The 18,918-nt window shown below is 34.8% G+C and overlaps 3 protein-coding genes and 2 long non-coding RNA genes across 7 annotated transcripts; 3 read left to right on the top strand and 2 right to left on the bottom strand.

Annotated features, from left to right (window-relative positions):
• On the top strand, positions 1–372 carry LOC118433312. The gene is made up of 2 exons (XR_004833311.1): positions 1–40; positions 274–372. It is a non-coding gene; the product is annotated as an uncharacterized LOC118433312 (long non-coding RNA).
• Positions 373–1,554: 1,182 nt separating this feature from the next.
• Positions 1,555–1,971, top strand: LOC118433344. The gene is made up of 2 exons (XR_004833330.1): positions 1,555–1,691; positions 1,761–1,971. It is a non-coding gene; the product is annotated as an uncharacterized LOC118433344 (long non-coding RNA).
• A 4,825-nt stretch (positions 1,972–6,796) lies between these two features.
• On the top strand, positions 6,797–7,472 carry LOC118433343. The gene is made up of 3 exons (XM_035845157.1): positions 6,797–6,881; positions 6,942–7,280; positions 7,363–7,472. The coding sequence occupies exons 1-3, from the start codon at positions 6,867–6,869 to the stop codon at positions 7,378–7,380; spliced, it is 372 nt and encodes a 123-aa protein (XP_035701050.1). The 5' UTR covers positions 6,797–6,866; the 3' UTR covers positions 7,381–7,472.
• A 310-nt stretch (positions 7,473–7,782) lies between these two features.
• LOC118433342 lies at positions 7,783–10,981 on the bottom strand. Of its 2 annotated transcripts, XM_035845156.1 has the most exons (12): positions 10,897–10,981; positions 10,498–10,836; positions 10,105–10,415; positions 9,912–9,980; positions 9,700–9,775; positions 9,560–9,630; positions 9,379–9,488; positions 9,124–9,280; positions 8,902–9,021; positions 8,678–8,808; positions 8,381–8,552; positions 7,783–8,101 (listed from the first exon to the last, which is right to left on the bottom strand). In XM_035845156.1, the coding sequence occupies exons 5-12, from the start codon at positions 9,771–9,773 to the stop codon at positions 7,815–7,817; spliced, it is 1,122 nt and encodes a 373-aa protein (XP_035701049.1). In that variant the 5' UTR covers positions 9,774–9,775; positions 9,912–9,980; positions 10,105–10,415; positions 10,498–10,836; positions 10,897–10,981; the 3' UTR covers positions 7,783–7,814. The 2 variants fall into 2 exon arrangements, with proteins under 2 accessions (XP_035701049.1, XP_035701048.1); XM_035845155.1 differs by having other exon boundaries at positions 9,912–10,415.
• A 4,574-nt stretch (positions 10,982–15,555) lies between these two features.
• Positions 15,556–18,886, bottom strand: LOC110861916 (ephrin type-B receptor 1). 2 transcript variants are annotated; one of them, XR_002549107.2, is made up of 8 exons: positions 18,627–18,886; positions 18,411–18,557; positions 18,263–18,336; positions 18,007–18,195; positions 17,749–17,937; positions 17,207–17,513; positions 16,097–17,143; positions 15,556–16,026 (listed from the first exon to the last, which is right to left on the bottom strand). XR_002549107.2 is itself a non-coding variant. In XM_022111050.2 (7 exons), the coding sequence occupies exons 1-7, from the start codon at positions 18,724–18,726 to the stop codon at positions 16,803–16,805; spliced, it is 1,347 nt and encodes a 448-aa protein (XP_021966742.1). In that variant the 5' UTR covers positions 18,727–18,886; the 3' UTR covers positions 15,564–16,802. The 2 variants fall into 2 exon arrangements, 1 of the variants encoding a protein (XP_021966742.1); XM_022111050.2 differs by having other exon boundaries at positions 15,564–17,143.
• Between the last annotated feature and the right edge of the window lie 32 nt (positions 18,887–18,918).

The following is an 18,918-nucleotide window of genomic DNA, read 5'->3' as shown; positions in this document are numbered from 1 at the left end:
GAAGGTTCCATTTCATGAATTTGGGACAAACAATGTGGTGGTATGAATAAATTCTTGTTGGAACACCTCAGATATTTGTAGCTAATGGAGAGGAGAATCTGCTTTCTGGACAATCGAGCTTAGATTCAGGGTCTCCTAAACACAGTGGTTTATGCATTTCCTGAAAAAACATCGATTAAACATACGATTTTTAAACGCCGTCAAAGCATACTCCATTTTTTGATCAAGTTCTGATCCAAAAAACACTGAGGTAATGATGTTTTATTTTGACAGGAAATTGTACGACGAATTTGCAAAGGATTCTATCCAATGTGTTGCCCTACCAAATCAAATAGCTTTATGAGTAATTTATCACAAGCAATATTTAAATGTCCGCGAGATCAACGACCGACTTTCGAAGAGATTCTAAAGACCATTGAGAATCGTCTGGAATGTTTATCCGTCAATGATTTCGCAATTTCACATCAGCCAATCTCCCAAGCACAAAAAACCGAAGATGGAACCAACATGACCAACGTTGCTTTAGGGAGTGTGGACAGCGGGATTGGTAGCACATCAATTTAGCATGGATAGTACTTGTGGTATTGATGTTATTATAATTTGCTTTTTAACAAGATTATTAAACTCATCTTGCTATCTATAGATAACGCGAATTGGACCAATTAAAGAACTGTCCGATATTAAAGCTGCAGTTGTGCTTCAAAATGTCACAACCGTTTTGCCCGACATGGATTTTGCAGAGGGAATTTTTAAAAAGTTTGGGAAGACCGAACCTTAAAATTAATGCGATTAAAAGACTAAGCTCTAAATCACTCGCCGATCCGTGGTTAAGAGCAGATCCAGTAATACAACAATGAATCCTGAAATGATTAAGGCCTTGTCCTCCATGGTGAATGACATTAAAGCATGCTCCTCTGTGTACAGTAGTTCAATAAAGGTAGATTTATATAATCGTGAGGAATTTAACCTTGACGAAACTGGTTGATGGTTTATGTCGGTGCTAAGCTTAGAAACTACGCTTGGTTAATTTCTAAAAGGTTATTTTTAACAAGTATATAATTACAGTGTGTGACACTATTGACTCACTTAAAAAACGCCAGCGTGATGTTTTTGTTCCGCATGTTATATTTCTTTATCCAAATCTTTTTTTCCAACTGGGGAATAATAATTTTCCGTCAAGAACAGAAATTCACATTTAAATACAAACATTACAAGGAGGCAGATAAATTGCTCGAAAATTGCAAGTTTCCGTAAACACCATGAGATGTTTGAAGGACCGACATTTTGTGACTGGCAAAAGCGTCCTTGCAGAACCAACAGTGCTTTAACCTACCACTAAGAATATAAAGAAAAACAAGGAACATGACTAACCAGATACGTAGGAGTATGTAGTTTCAAAACGTACACTACATACTTCTCAATCCGTTTATGGATAAGTTAAATTAAAATAAATTGCATTACAATACTAATATGAATTACATTTACATTACAATTAATTTCAATTAAATTTCAATTATGCACAAAGATTTGCGGTTAACAATAAGAATAATTGAATAACCGTCCTGTTACTTATGTATGTACATATTTCCGTCTGCAAGAATTTGTCGTAGATTAGCAACTAACAGTAATGCAGTTACAAATTTATATGATGCTAAAAATTTTCACAAAACCAGGACAGGGTGTTTTTACAAGTAACAAATTTATTATATATTGTATTAAATTTTTAATCCGATTTTAATAATTTTTTTTCTTATTTTTAGCTTACACACCAAAAATTTACTTGGATTCCACAATTTCTCCAATAATTTCAATAGCTTCAATTTTAGTTAGTGCCCCCTACATAAAATAAATAGCACATTCTTATCTTTTCTATCGAGAAATATCTACATGCAAAACATACCACTGGCAAATCCACAGCAGCCCGGGCGGGTAGTTTTCCGCGAAGACTAAAATAAAATAAATCCTATTTGCCAAATTTACGAAGCTTACCTTACAAGTAAGACAAGTTTAGTAATTGCAAGTCTAATATTTTACTTGCAAAATTTCATAAGGTAAATACGTAAATCAGTGACGTCTTGTTGTTTTGAAAAAATTGACGGTTTGTATGACACAATCATATTTATTTAAAATCACATAGTCAAAGGTTTTATGAGCTTTTATCAAATTTGGAAAAATAGAAACAAATAAGTAAATACAATTTCAAATTTATTTTACCAGATTACAATTTTACGTAAGAATGTTGAATAAAAATGTGCATCACTGTTAGGATGGTCACCTGCTTGCATTTGTTTTTAGGTGGGCGATTCAATAGTGGACGGCCCCATTATTCAGCTGAATAGGTGTTGCACCTTAATGGTGCAAGCACAAGCCTCGAGTGAAATGCAGATTAATTTGATAAGATTATAGGCTTATTAAAATGCTTAAATACGCTTCCTCGAATATCATTCATAAATTTCGTGCATATGAAAACGATATCAATTATTATTAAGTGAGAATGCCTCTGAGTGATAATAACCTAACTCACACAATTTTTAGAAGACTTATCTGAAAATTATAAATATTAGCCAGATAACAGCAGCAAGTTTGCAATTTGTAGCAAACAAAAGTTCAACATGACATGGGGTGTTCGATGATCGATGAAATTACCACGGAATCCGATTTTTAGATCAGAAATTGCTATAAGCTTTTTCAACTTGGCGCGACTTGCCACACCAGTTGTTGCGGCATCACTATGTTTTCGCATATCTCGAACAAACTTGCCCGATGAGACGTTCACTTTTCCGGAAACGGTGGAGATGAAGCGTAGATCGGGATAGAATTAAGATAACCAACGGGTAACAAAAGGAGTCCTGGATTGGTTAGAAAGTCTCTCCAGAGTCGAATAAAGATCACTGTGCAGCAAGTACACACCAAGGTCAAGGTGGTCAACACAACGGGTAGAAAGAATGTTCGAAAAATGCCGTTAAACTGGATTTCTAGCAGGCAGGTTTTGTCTATTTATTTTGTCTTTGGAATATTTTCTGATGAATTGTTTAGAATATGAATTATATAACAAATCTGCGGCCATTTTAAAATTACTATCAACGGATTTCCGTTCAGTTTGCTTGTTGTGCACAATCATAATATGAAATGAAATATTTGTTAATATTTGGAAATATTCAGAGGGCGACGATGCTGATGATATTGGACCTTTATTATGTAGGTGGAATTTATTTAATTATTTTAATCGCACATCCAAGACTCACCTGTGATATCCTTTTTTAAGGTTTAGTTTATTGTACATAACCTTCAGCATATCAGAATTCCACTTAACCGAATGGACGAAGAATATTAGGTCTAGAATTATTATATTTGAATACTTACAAGTATTTTTGTACAATACATGACTTTGTAATGTATTCTGTACTTGTTCTACGACTACTTGGACCGCCTACCGTTTGGATTACCATTTCAATGCATTTTAACGACACGATTATGTTGCGCTAATAATTATATAATGATTAATACTACGAACTTCAAGCTAAGATTTATCTGTAAATTATCTATAAGTTAATTATTTTATCTATATCTGCTTTGTCAAATTTTTATTCGAGTTATGTCTGCAGGTGTCTAGAGCTGAAAATCAGTACATGTGCTGACGCTCGTCCGACACCTTTAATAAAAACCTATCAATCAATCAATCAATCAATCAATCAATCAATACAAGTAAGTACATACATAATTTATTAAATATACAAATCTAGTTTTATTACGTATTAGTGGGTCACATATTATCGTGGTAATTCTAAAAGACTGAAATACAAGTGATCATCACTTACTAGGGGTACTAGGCATCTGTTACCTGGACCTAGCTATGCCACTATATACATTGGATGCATTTTTTAATAGTAGTCAGGCAATGTAACAAAATTTACGTGTAAAAATGACATTTGGTCACTCTATGACGATTTTTGTGACGAGCGCAAGGCATCATTTTGCTGCCTGTGGGGGTTGTGGGAGTCGAGCTGGCTCACCCCACTCAACGTAAAGACGCGTCCACACCACTCCTCTTGCTTCATATTGTTTTTTTCTCACTTTCACTTTCACAATTTTTTTTGCTTTTGATTGTATTAAACTTTATATTGTGACCTCAGTGCTAATGACAGAGACATGATAATGTAAATAATACATATGTATGCATGTGGAGGAAAAATTCATTGACACACATACAAATTTAGAAAAGAAGCTCTTCACATAATTTTCGTTTTTTTTGTAAATCCGAATTTCTAAAATAAATATATAAATATATATGTTCTGCATTTTCACGTAAGGTTGAGCCTTGGCAGAAATTGAGATTTTCATACGTTCCGTCTAAACTTCGTAGGTCAGTTAAAATATACCCAAAAATTTTATCTCGATCATTTGGCGTGAAAGCTCGCCATATATTTTATTGAGTAAAATTAATTTTAAAATCTTTCACGACAAATTAGTTTGATTATTGATCTGAATAATAATTCAATTGAATATTCTGCATCCGATAGTTGCAAAAATTACTAAAATTCATTTTATTTAACAAAATGTTTAGATATTTTGGATATCTTTCACGCCAAATAGTCGAGATTATATTTTTTGTGTGCATTAATTTAACTGACAGAACAGAAGGTGTTCGCGAGATATTCATATGAGGCAGGGTGAGAATGATTTTGAGCAGGAGTCACAAATATGTAAACAGTCCTGTCGCCATCCTCATTATCCAATTTGTAATGTCTCCCCACAAGTTCTTTTTCTCCCCAAAACCTGTTGTCCTTCAAAATGTGACCTGTAATTATTTGTGTGTGTGCCTGTTTGTGATTGGTGCTCTGTGTCTTGGAGGTCGCCCTTCTGGTCCACCTCACCTAAATTATTGTGTAAAACTTGAACCATTCTCATTTCTGTGTGCGAGGAGGAACATTAGGCCCAGTCACTTCTAAATTGAGAATCACAATTTGTAATAATATTGATACCTGTGACACAATTAAAAACTCTAAATTGTAAAATTACTCCTCGTATTTGCCTTATCGTCGCACACATTATTACGCCGCCACACCCACCACCACCGTCGCCACATTGCACACTACATAATAATAATAAGTCCTCTCTCTCATTGTCGCCAAGTCATAACATCACACATTCTCACGAACATAAATGGTCTCGCCCTGAGTGTATAGTATTTCAAGAACAGAAGGAAAGTGGCGTATGTAGTTTCATGAAAATTTCAATTTCTGCCAAGGCTTAACTGTACATGGAAGAACAGTATATGTTCATCTTCATACGTAACAATTTAATATAAATTTGATAAATAATATTATATGTACTTATGCATATAAAGCGAAATTGTTTGAAGGGGTTTTTCCTAATTTGTATTTGTGTTTTAATCAGTTTTTTATTCCAGATGCATATGTACATATGTATTTACATAATCATGTCTGTTATCAGAACTGTGGTCGCAATATAAAATTTTGCACAAAAGTGAAAAATATTGAAGTGACAGTGAAAAACAAAGTAATATATGTAAAGCGAGAGGAGTGGTGGAGACGCGTTGTTACGTTGAGTGGTGTGAGCGTTCTCCACTCCCACAACCCCTCACAGGTAGCAAAATAGCAGCCTTGCGCTCGTCACAAAAATCGTCATAGAGTGACCAAATGTCATTTTTAAACGTAAATTTTGTTACATTGCCTGACTACTATTACAAAATGCATCTAATGTATATGGTGGCATAGCTAGGTCCAGGTAACAGATGCCTAGTACCCCTAGTTAGTGATGGTTAATTCAAAAGAATCCTACATATGTAAGCCGGCTTCATTTATAAGTTTTCTTTAAATTATTCATCGACTTGACGTTGTTTTTTTAACTTAAGCGTTGCCTGTACATATTTTGTTAGAATTAGTACGACGATATTTACATGTTATCATACATATTCAATCCTACTACGTATATATGAACGAGTAGGTACAAGTATGCATCATAGTGCTTCACATCCAGGCATATTTATGTCTTTTATACTTGTATCATTCCAGTTTATTGTAGAGCACACTTGATAATAAATGTTATACGCCAAACGGCACATTATTTTTTATTAAAGACCATAGAAAATGAGACTAATGAAATTCCGCAGAGTATTAAGCAATTGGAGCATTGCCGAACTTTATGGTACACATCGATAGATAATGGCATTGCGAGTAATCTCATTTCTAAATAGGATGGAATTTTCACGCCCCAGAAACACGTGCTCATTTGACTAAATTGGAAGCGGCAAGATGATGAATTTGAATCTATCCTATTTATATCTTAGATTATCAATAGTACATATTTAGGGTCCTATGGGGTAAATGAGAGGAAATTTATAGAATTTTTCTATCTTATGTGTATAATTGCCTAGCCACAAAGGTTGGAAAATTCATTTACCCCAGACGACCTTAGATAAGTTAGATAGGTAAGTATACATATATGTATGTATATACTTATAAATACCTATGCATGACGCGCATTTATTTCGTTTATTATGTAATTATACCAGATTACAGTCACGGATTTACTATTTTTTGCTGGTTGAATTCAAGATTAATTATCCAAGTATTGCGACTTACCGACAATTTATGTACATATTGACACAAATATTGCATTCATGTCACAACTCAAGTGTGCCTCGGTTAAGGTTGGATTATCTGATTAGTGCGAACTACTTATGGGCGGCTGACACAAATAAATCAATTATCTAAGTGAATAAAAGGCAGCCTATTTAAGCCATTTATTACGTCATACTTAGTTAGTCGTATAATATTCTTGTGCCCGTTAACATATTCTCAATTTTCTCCTGCATCTGCATAACAATTGTGTGGATTCACGCAATGCCTGCTAAATCAGTAAGCTAATTGTATAATTAGTTCAAATTTTTATAAAAAAAGTTGATCCATTAATTTCAGGTCGTAGTATTTTTCCTTGCCGTGGTTATCCTTCTTGTCCAGGACGGCATTGCACAAACCAAACCTATGACTTATGATTGCAAAAAGAATGGGTTTTTCGCAATAGATACACAGACAAAGAAAGATAATTTTTGCCCCTGGATAGCTGAATTTTGTTCGGCCGGATTTGTCGCAAAACCTGTCAACTGTCCTGTTGGCAATTCCATCTGCGACTTTGTCCGCTGTACGTTCATCCCACAGTATGGGGTTTTCTCGACCGTATTTTACAAATGTGCTGAAGAAGTGCTACCAACGGATGACTTGTACCAGTTTGATGAAGTCAAACAAGCATGCTTTATGGTTTGTGATGAGTATTTATTTACTCATTCTTAATACTTGATACGGTTGATTAACAATTTGTGAATTATGTTTCCTAATATAGCTGCCAGCAGCTGGATAAGTTTCTGGGATACAGCGTGGCTGAGACGATTTAATGGCTTCCGATACTTCGTCATTGTAACTTAATCAGATATTGCAAAAACAAACTAGGCAAAATTTGAAAGTGTCTTTCTTTTAATTATTTTTTAACTTATTAAGTCCTAAGAGATTCGCAGCTGACATTTACATACGAACTTTGACTTCATGATTGTTCCTGGACTAGAGATACGTACACATGTCAACAATATTACTGTTTTTAGTATCTACACAGAAATGTATTTCTCTTAAGTACAGTCATAAAACTAACATACGTACATATACTTATCACTAGCTGGAAAATGGCAAAAACAATACAAATCCTATATGCAATAAAGATAAATTGGTAGCAACATAATCTAAGGATAAGTTATTCATAAGTTGTACGAATTGAACCAGAGCGTAATACGTGAACTGGACTTATCCCACCGCACTCTTTGGTCCATACGATAAGCAAAATCCCGTATTACTCAACCCGTTCTCATTGTCCGACTCAATCGGGTTGCAAATACATCGTAACGCTGCCATAATCCAGGTGCAGGATTGAAGTCGCGTTCTTGCACAGGCATTGTTGGGATTGGCTAATTGCACTGCTTCCAAAGTGCATTGGTCAGGATCAGTGATCCCTTGCCAGAGCAGGGGGCATGGGAGTGGCTCAACCTCGTGGTCATTGAAGTTGACGTTGAGTGTGAATGGCTTCATAGCGGCTGAAATTATTATTAGCGATGCTATTTATACACTGAAAATAATCTGGTGACAACCGATTACCTGTCTGTGATAATATAGTACATAGATACACATGATAATAAATCTGTTACCGAAGTAGAGTAATTTATTGCCATGTTTTCTTGTAAGGTCAGAATTTTCTCTAAGCCAGTAACAGATTTATTACCATGCGGTAGCGTCATACGTATATAGTATCCGAGTCATAATCGCTTGTTACCAGTTAAAAAAAATATGACTCGATATATCTATCTGGAACATACTAACGAGCCCATCTCGTGGAATACTTTCGGCCAGACATATCTGATTCCTCCCGTTCGGTTGGACCCAGTCTCGCGTGTTATGGCAGATATGATCCTGATTTGCAGGAGCTGGACCGGAAATAAAAAATGGTGTGATTCCTGTCCCAGCGTCCGCGGCGGAGCAGAGATTCCACTAAATAGAATAGTTGTTTAAGATAAAATAGCTATAAGAAATGTTTCCAGAAAATTTTGGCATGCCACTTTACACCATGTTACATACAAGGCTTCAGCAATCGATAATTGCTCTCTATTAATTACCATAATTGCATCCGACGTGACACCCGCCACACAAACGGTGTATCGTTGATTGTTTTGCTGCTGCTTTGGGAAGTCGAAGCTTTTGACGACACCGCGACCACTGGGATAGTTTTGGAGACAATACGAAGGAACTGCACAAATAGTTCAATATATTGGGTTACTGCATATATCAAATAACTGTTGTATTTATTAGTAACTGGCAATAAATCATGAAAGTATTCTACCTCTTTGTGGCGACTTGCAGGCTATTTGGGTAACCAAAATTCTGTACTTTGCATTATTTCCGCCGGACGAGAAGGATGGAATTATTTGGATTGAGTCGGAATCTCCAAATTCAAGGTACACTTAAACATAGAAACAAAAAACGTGTGGCCATAATGAATACAAATATCATCAAAAAGAAAAGGTTTTGTAATAAAAAAAATTTTATAAATCATAAAACCTACTATGCTGCCCTGTCAAAGTACCACATGTCGTGAACTCCCCAGAAACTGTGGAACTTCCCTTGACCGTGAAGCTGTCCACGTCACAAACACCATCCAAATTTGCAGAACTAGATATGTACTCTGTAAAGTCCAGCCTAATCTGACAGTACTTCGGTTTCTGGGAACATTATGGTTTTTGTTTAAAAAAAACTGTTAACTATGCCTCTTAAAATTTAAGTAATAAGTATTTCTAATAGTTGAAGGATAAACATGTACCCTTTTCACAATGAATTGGCAATCTGCCGTGATTGGTGAGGGAGACGAGATTGTGGACGTGATCTCATTAATCTCTCTCCGGCTCGTGGTTTCGTCACAGGACATAGAAACTAAATATGAGGAAAAAGATTTTATAATTGTAAAAAGATATATATTTTTGTTTAATAATAGCAGAACTTACATCTACAACAATCTCCTAATCCTGACCCACATTCACCGATCTTACGGCCACCCTGGACTTTACATTTTCCACTGAGAGAAGTACGTTTTAAAGTTAGAGATAAATTAATAAGTTAATTAGTCAAGTGTGTTTTTACATACCCTGGTAAACAAATCCCATCTCCATCCCCGCATGGTCCGGCAGATACGATATAACTCACAAATGGCCAGTACATGCCTAAAAGTGAAAATGAGATAAATATAAAAAATTAGTGATTCAGTATACCTACATAAATATTCTAGTATGTAAGTGTTATATTTTACTAAGACTTTTCCAGAACGGTGCTGTACAAATATTTGTTTGAAAGTCTTACGTTTCGGGTTCCTGCTGGACGATTCTGATAAAACTTTCCCACTTCCACCCACATTTTGATGGGCCGTAGCTTCAGCAAGAAATAACAAGGAAATTTGTAAGAATAAGAGAAAGAGAGAAAAGTATGAAATATTTTCATAATTCATTCTGCGACGGTTTCAGGAATAATATTTATCAGATTGGTGGTCTCACACCTGATTGAATCACTAGTGTCGTTGAGCTTGAAATATTTCCCAGGTCGTGGACTAATTAGTAAGAAGGTGTGTATGTACTTATCATCAACTTACGAGTGGGGATCTTACTATGTAAGTAAAGTTCGTATGTAAATGTCAGCTGCGAATCTCTTAGGACTTAATAAGTTAAAAAATAATTAAAAGAAAGACACTTTCAAATTTTGCCTAGTTTGTTTTTGCAATATCTGATTAAGTTACAATGACGAAGTATCGGAAGCCATTAAATCGTCTCAGCCACGCTGTATCCCAGAAACTTATCCAGCTGCTGGCAGCTATATTAGGAAACATAATTCACAAATTGTTAATCAACCGTATCAAGTATTAAGAATGAGTAAATAAATACTCATCACAAACCATAAAGCATGCTTGTTTGACTTCATCAAACTGGTACAAGTCATCCGTTGGTAGCACTTCTTCAGCACATTTGTAAAATACGGTCGAGAAAACCCCATACTGTGGGATGAACGTACAGCGGACAAAGTCGCAGATGGAATTGCCAACAGGACAGTTGACAGGTTTTGCGACAAATCCGGCCGAACAAAATTCAGCTATCCAGGGGCAAAAATTATCTTTCTTTGTCTGTGTATCTATTGCGAAAAACCCATTCTTTTTGCAATCATAAGTCATAGGTTTGGTTTGTGCAATGCCGTCCTGGACAAGAAGGATAACCACGGCAAGGAAAAATACTACGACCTGAAATTAATGGATCAACTTTTTTTATAAAAATTTGAACTAATTATACAATTAGCTTACTGATTTAGCAGGCATTGCGTGAATCCACACAATTGTTATGCAGATGCAGGAGAAAATTGAGAATATGTTAACGGGCACAAGAATATTATACGACTAACTAAGTATGACGTAATAAATGGCTTAAATAGGCTGCCTTTTATTCACTTAGATAATTGATTTATTTGTGTCAGCCGCCCATAAGTAGTTCGCACTAATCAGATAATCCAACCTTAACCGAGGCACACTTGAGTTGTGACATGAATGCAATATTTGTGTCAATATGTACATAAATTGTCGGTAAGTCGCAATACTTGGATAATTAATCTTGAATTCAACCAGCAAAAAATAGTAAATCCGTGACTGTAATCTGGTATAATTACATAATAAACGAAATAAATGCGCGTCATGCATAGGTATTTATAAGTATATACATACATATATGTATACTTACCTATCTAACTTATCTAAGGTCGTCTGGGGTAAATGAATTTTCCAACCTTTGTGGCTAGGCAATTATACACATAAGATAGAAAAATTCTATAAATTTCCTCTCATTTACCCCATAGGACCCTAAATATGTACTATTGATAATCTAAGATATAAATAGGATAGATTCAAATTCATCATCTTGCCGCTTCCAATTTAGTCAAATGAGCACGTGTTTCTGGGGCGTGAAAATTCCATCCTATTTAGAAATGAGATTACTCGCAATGCCATTATCTATCGATGTGTACCATAAAGTTCGGCAATGCTCCAATTGCTTAATACTCTGCGGAATTTCATTAGTCTCATTTTCTATGGTCTTTAATAAAAAATAATGTGCCGTTTGGCGTATAACATTTATTATCAAGTGTGCTCTACAATAAACTGGAATGATACAAGTATAAAAGACATAAATATGCCTGGATGTGAAGCACTATGATGCATACTTGTACCTACTCGTTCATATATACGTAGTAGGATTGAATATGTATGATAACATGTAAATATCGTCGTACTAATTCTAACAAAATATGTACAGGCAACGCTTAAGTTAAAAAAACAACGTCAAGTCGATGAATAATTTAAAGAAAACTTATAAATGAAGCCGGCTTACATATGTAGGATTCTTTTGAATTAACCATCACTAACTAGGGGTACTAGGCATCTGTTACCTGGACCTAGCTATGCCACCATATACATTAGATGCATTTTGTAATAGTAGTCAGGCAATGTAACAAAATTTACGTTTAAAAATGACATTTGGTCACTCTATGACGATTTTTGTGACGAGCGCAAGGCTGCTATTTTGCTACCTGTGAGGGGTTGTGGGAGTGGAGAACGCTCACACCACTCAACGTAACAACGCGTCTCCACCACTCCTCTCGCTTTACATATATTACTTTGTTTTTCACTGTCACTTCAATATTTTTCACTTTTGTGCAAAATTTTATATTGCGACCACAGTTCTGATAACAGACATGATTATGTAAATACATATGTACATATGCATCTGGAATAAAAAACTGATTAAAACACAAATACAAATTTAGGAAAAACCCCTTCAAACAATTTCGCTTTATATGCATAAGTACATATAATATTATTTATCAAATTTATATTAAATTGTTACGTATGAAGATGAACATATACTGTTCTTCCATGTACAGTTAAGCCTTGGCAGAAATTGAAATTTTCATGAAACTACATACGCCACTTTCCTTCTGTTCTTGAAATACTATACACTCAGGGCGAGACCATTTATGTTCGTGAGAATGTGTGATGTTATGACTTGGCGACAATGAGAGAGAGGACTTATTATTATTATGTAGTGTGCAATGTGGCGACGGTGGTGGTGGGTGTGGCGGCGTAATAATGTGTGCGACGATAAGGCAAATACGAGGAGTAATTTTACAATTTAGAGTTTTTAATTGTGTCACAGGTATCAATATTATTACAAATTGTGATTCTCAATTTAGAAGTGACTGGGCCTAATGTTCCTCCTCGCACACAGAAATGAGAATGGTTCAAGTTTTACACAATAATTTAGGTGAGGTGGACCAGAAGGGCGACCTCCAAGACACAGAGCACCAATCACAAACAGGCACACACACAAATAATTACAGGTCACATTTTGAAGGACAACAGGTTTTGGGGAGAAAAAGAACTTGTGGGGAGACATTACAAATTGGATAATGAGGATGGCGACAGGACTGTTTACATATTTGTGACTCCTGCTCAAAATCATTCTCACCCTGCCTCATATGAATATCTCGCGAACACCTTCTGTTCTGTCAGTTAAATTAATGCACACAAAAAATATAATCTCGACTATTTGGCGTGAAAGATATCCAAAATATCTAAACATTTTGTTAAATAAAATGAATTTTAGTAATTTTTGCAACTATCGGATGCAGAATATTCAATTGAATTATTATTCAGATCAATAATCAAACTAATTTGTCGTGAAAGATTTTAAAATTAATTTTACTCAATAAAATATATGGCGAGCTTTCACGCCAAATGATCGAGATAAAATTTTTTGGGTATATTTTAACTGACCTACGAAGTTTAGACGGAACGTATGAAAATCTCAATTTCTGCCAAGGCTCAACCTTACGTGAAAATGCAGAACATATATATTTATATATTTATTTTAGAAATTCGGATTTACAAAAAAAACGAAAATTATGTGAAGAGCTTCTTTTCTAAATTTGTATGTGTGTCAATGAATTTTTCCTCCACATGCATACATATGTATTATTTACATTATCATGTCTCTGTCATTAGCACTGAGGTCACAATATAAAGTTTAATACAATCAAAAGCAAAAAAAATTGTGAAAGTGAAAGTGAGAAAAAAACAATATGAAGCAAGAGGAGTGGTGTGGGACGCGTCTTTACGTTGAGTGGGGTGAGCCAGCTCGACTCCCACAACCCCCACAGGCAGCAAAATGATGCCTTGCGCTCGTCACAAAAATCGTCATAGAGTGACCAAATGTCATTTTTACACGTAAATTTTGTTACATTGCCTGACTACTATTAAAAAATGCATCCAATGTATATAGTGGCATAGCTAGGTCCAGGTAACAGATGCCTAGTACCCCTAGTAAGTGATGATCACTTGTATTTCAGTCTTTTTAGAATTACCACGATAATATGTGACCCACTAATACGTAATAAAACTAGATTTGTATATTTAATAAATTATGTATGTACTTACTTGTATTGATTGATTGATTGATTGATTGATTGATTGATAGGTTTTTATTAAAGGTGTCGGACGAGCGTCAGCACATGTACTGATTTTCAGCTCTAGACACCTGCAGACATAACTCGAATAAAAATTTGACAAAGCAGATATAGATAAAATAATTAACTTATAGATAATTTACAGATAAATCTTAGCTTGAAGTTCGTAGTATTAATCATTATATAATTATTAGCGCAACATAATCGTGTCGTTTAAAATGCATTGAAATGGTAATCCAAACGGTAGGCGGTCCAAGTAGTCGTAGAACAAGGTACAGAATACATTACAAAGTCATGTATTGTACAAAAATACTTGTAAGTATTCAAATATAATAATTCTAGACCTAATATTCTTCGTCCATTCGGTTAAGTGGAATTCTGATATGCTGAAGGTTATGTACAATAAACTAAACCTTAAAAAAGGATATCACAGGTGAGTCTTGGATGTGCGATTAAAATAATTAAATAAATTCCACCTACATAATAAAGGTCCAATATCATCAGCATCGTCGCCCTCTGAATATTTCCAAATATTAACAAATATTTCATTTCATATTATGATTGTGCACAACAAGCAAACTGAACGGAAATCCGTTGATAGTAATTTTAAAATGGCCGCAGATTTGTTATATAATTCATATTCTAAACAATTCATCAGAAAATATTCCAAAGACAAAATAAATAGACAAAACCTGCCTGCTAGAAATCCAGTTTAACGGCATTTTTCGAACATTCTTTCTACCCGTTGTGTTGACCACCTTGACCTTGGTGTGTACTTGCTGCACAGTGATCTTTATTCGACTCTGGAGAGACTTTCTAACCAATCCAGGACTCCTTTTGTTACCCGTTGGTTATCTTAATTCTATCCCGATCTACGGCTTCATCTCCACCGTTTCCGGAAAAGTGAACGTCTCATCGGGCAAGTTTGTTCGAGATATGCGAAAACATAGTGATGCCGCAACAACTGGTGTGGCAAGTCGCGCCAAGTTGAAAAAGCTTATAGCAATTTCTGATCTAAAAATCGGATTCCGTGGTAATTTCATCGATCATCGAACACCCCATGTCATGTTGAACTTTTGTTTGCTACAAATTGCAAACTTGCTGCTGTTATCTGGCTAATATTTATAATTTTCAGATAAGTCTTCTAAAAATTGTGTGAGTTAGGTTATTATCACTCAGAGGCATTCTCACTTAATAATAATTGATATCGTTTTCATATGCACGAAATTTATGAATGATATTCGAGGAAGCGTATTTAAGCATTTTAATAAGCCTATAATCTTATCAAATTAATCTGCATTTCACTCGAGGCTTGTGCTTGCACCATTAAGGTGCAACACCTATTCAGCTGAATAATGGGGCCGTCCACTATTGAATCGCCCACCTAAAAACAAATGCAAGCAGGTGACCATCCTAACAGTGATGCACATTTTTATTCAACATTCTTACGTAAAATTGTAATCTGGTAAAATAAATTTGAAATTGTATTTACTTATTTGTTTCTATTTTTCCAAATTTGATAAAAGCTCATAAAACCTTTGACTATGTGATTTTAAATAAATATGATTGTGTCATACAAACCGTCAATTTTTTCAAAACAACAAGACGTCACTGATTTACGTATTTACCTTATGAAATTTTGCAAGTAAAATATTAGACTTGCAATTACTAAACTTGTCTTACTTGTAAGGTAAGCTTCGTAAATTTGTGCAAATAGGATTTATTTTATTTTAGTCTTCGCGGAAAACTACCCGGCCCGGGCTGCTGTGGATTTGCCAGTGGTATGTTTTGCATGTAGATATTTCTCGATAGAAAAGATAAGAATGTGCTATTTATTTTATGTAGGGGGCACTAACTAAAATTGAAGCTATTGAAATTATTGGAGAAATTGTGGAATCCAAGTAAATTTTTGGTGTGTAAGCTAAAAATAAGAAAAAAAATTATTAAAATCGGATTAAAAATTTAATACAATATATAATAAAATTTGTTACTTGTAAAAACACCCTGTCCTGGTTTTGTGAAAATTTTTAGCATCATATAAATTTGTAACTGCATTACTGTTAGTTGCTAATCTACGACAAATTCTTGCAGACGGAAATATGTACATACATAAGTAACAGGACGGTTATTCAATATTCTTATTGTTAACCGCAAATCTTTGTGCATAATTGAAATTTAATTGAAATTAATTGTAATGTAAATGTAATTCATATTAGTATTGTAATGCAATTTATTTTAATTTAACTTATCCATAAACGGATTGAGAAGTATGTAGTGTACGTTTTGAAACTACATACTCCTACGTATCTGGGTTAGTCATGTTCCTTGTTTTTCTTTATATTCTTAGTGGTAGGTTAAAGCACTGTGGTTCTGCAAGGACGCTTTTGCCAGTCACAAAATGTCGGTCCTTCAAACATCTCATGGTGTTTACGGAAACTTGCAATTTTCGAGCAATTTATCTGCCTCCTTGTAATGTTTGTATTTAAATGTGAATTTCTGTTCTTGACGGAAAATTATTATTCCCCAGTTGGAAAAAAAGATTTGGATAAAGAAATATAACATGCGGGAACAAAAACATCACGCTGGCGTTTTTTAAGTGAGTCAATAGTGTCACACACTGTAATTATATACTTGTTAAAAATAACCTTTTAGAAATTAACCAAGCGTAGTTTCTAAGCTTAGCACCGACATAAACCATCAACCAGTTTCGTCAAGGTTAAATTCCTCACGATTATATAAATCTACCTTTATTGAACTACTGTACACAGAGGAGCATGCTTTAATGTCATTCACCATGGAGGACAAGGCCTTAATCATTTCAGGATTCATTGTTGTATTACTGGATCTGCTCTTAACCACGATCGCGAGTGATTTAGAGCTTAGTCTTTTAATCGCATTAATTTTAAGGTTCGGTCTTCCAAACTTTTTAAAAATTCCCTCTGCAAAATCCATGTCGGGCAAAACGGTTGTGACATTTTGAAGCACAACTGCAGCTTTAATATCGGAACAGTTCTTTAATTGGTCCAATTCGTCGTTATCTATAGATAGCAAGATGAGTTTAATAATCTTGTTAAAAAGCAAATTAGTAATAACATCAATACCACAAGTACTATCCATGCTAAATGATGTGCTACCAATCCCGCTGTCCACACTCCCTAAAGCAACGTTGGTCATGTTGGTTCCATCTTCGGTTTTTTGTGCTTGGGAGATTGGCTGATGTGAAATTGCGAAATCATTGACGGATAAACATTCCAGACGATTCTCAATGGTCTTTAGAATCTCTTCGAAAGTCGGTCGTTGATCTCGCGGACATTTAAATATTGCTTGTGATAAATTACTCATAAAGCTATTTGATTTGGTAGGGCAACACATTGGATAGAATCCTTTGCAAATTCGTCGTACAATTTCCTGTCAAAATAAAACATCATTACCTCAGTGTTTTTTGGATCAGAACTTGATCAAAAAATGGAGTATGCTTTGACGGCGTTTAAAAATCGTATGTTTAATCGATGTTTTTTTCAGGAAATGCATAAACCACTGTGTTTAGGAGACCCTGAATCTAAGCTCGATTGTCCAGAAAGCAGATTCTCCTCTCCATTAGCTACAAATATCTGAGGTGTTCCAACAAGAATTTTATTCATACCACCACATTGTTTGTCCCAAATTCATGAAATGGAACCTTCCCGGGCACCATCATTTCATAAATTATTGCAGCATATGACCAAACATCTCCAGATTTAGAGTAGACGCACTTTGTCCCAGGTGTATCAAGTAGCCCTGCAACGCTCTCAGGAGGAAGATAGCGATATGGCATGCGATTAAGTTCTTCTTTCTAAACGTCCCACAGTGTAACAGTTTAAATGATATTCTGCTTGTATAAAATTATCTTCCAGGCACTCACCGAATATTCGAAATATGCGTAAAAATTGGCAACAGTTGTAAGCACGCTGAACCCAAAATCTGAAATTTTTGCAGTCAATTGCGACCCCAACAATATATTTCTGGATGCGAGGTCCCTGTGGATCACATTCATCTCGTGCAGATATTGCATACCTTTGGAGATACCTTTGAGTATAATTAGTTGATCCGACTGGAATCAATTAATTTGATAAGTCAATCCACTTTAATTAAGTAGATATCGCTGTACATATACATACCTCAGTCATTTCTGTCTTTAACACATATTCAAATAAGCAACCGCATTCTAGATATTCCAGTACGATTTTGGTATCTTCAATATTGCATTTATCAGTACAGATACTAAGTAATTAGATTTTAAATTTAAATTGTTAAAAATTATTTTACCTGGATCTGGATCATCAAGGACACCAAACATTTTAACAACATTATCATGGCAAAGCCGACTTAAAATATTAATTTCGTTAACTTGACAAAGTATATTGCTTTGCCTTCTTATTGTTTTAATAGCGACATAATTACCCCCCAAAATTCCTAATTAAAATAATCAAATAAAATATTATTTTTGATGTGATATAACTTTCTAAAAATTTACGTACTTACGTTTATCAACCACAGAAAAAGATCCTTGCCCCAGAATTTTTCCAGTTTTGTAAACAGAATGTGTTGCAAATTTTTGAATAAGTATTGATTGATTTGCCATATTTTCATTCCATACTTTGAAACTTGCTCGATTAAATCCATCCTGCTACTAAACAGGTAACTGTATACCACATAAATATATAAGGAGCCCATCGGGCTGATTGCATTTACTGTTTACATTGATGTAAACCAGGACATGGTATCGCCGTCAAATAAATGATTTGTCAGGTTAATCGGTGTGAAAATACAATAC

Source organism: Folsomia candida, unplaced genomic scaffold, assembly GCF_002217175.1.
Source record: "Folsomia candida strain VU population unplaced genomic scaffold, ASM221717v1 Fcan01_Sc047, whole genome shotgun sequence".
NCBI lineage: Eukaryota > Metazoa > Arthropoda > Collembola > Entomobryomorpha > Isotomidae > Folsomia > Folsomia candida.
Note: the sequence above shows the minus strand (reverse complement) of the source record. Positions and strands in the feature narration are given on the sequence as shown.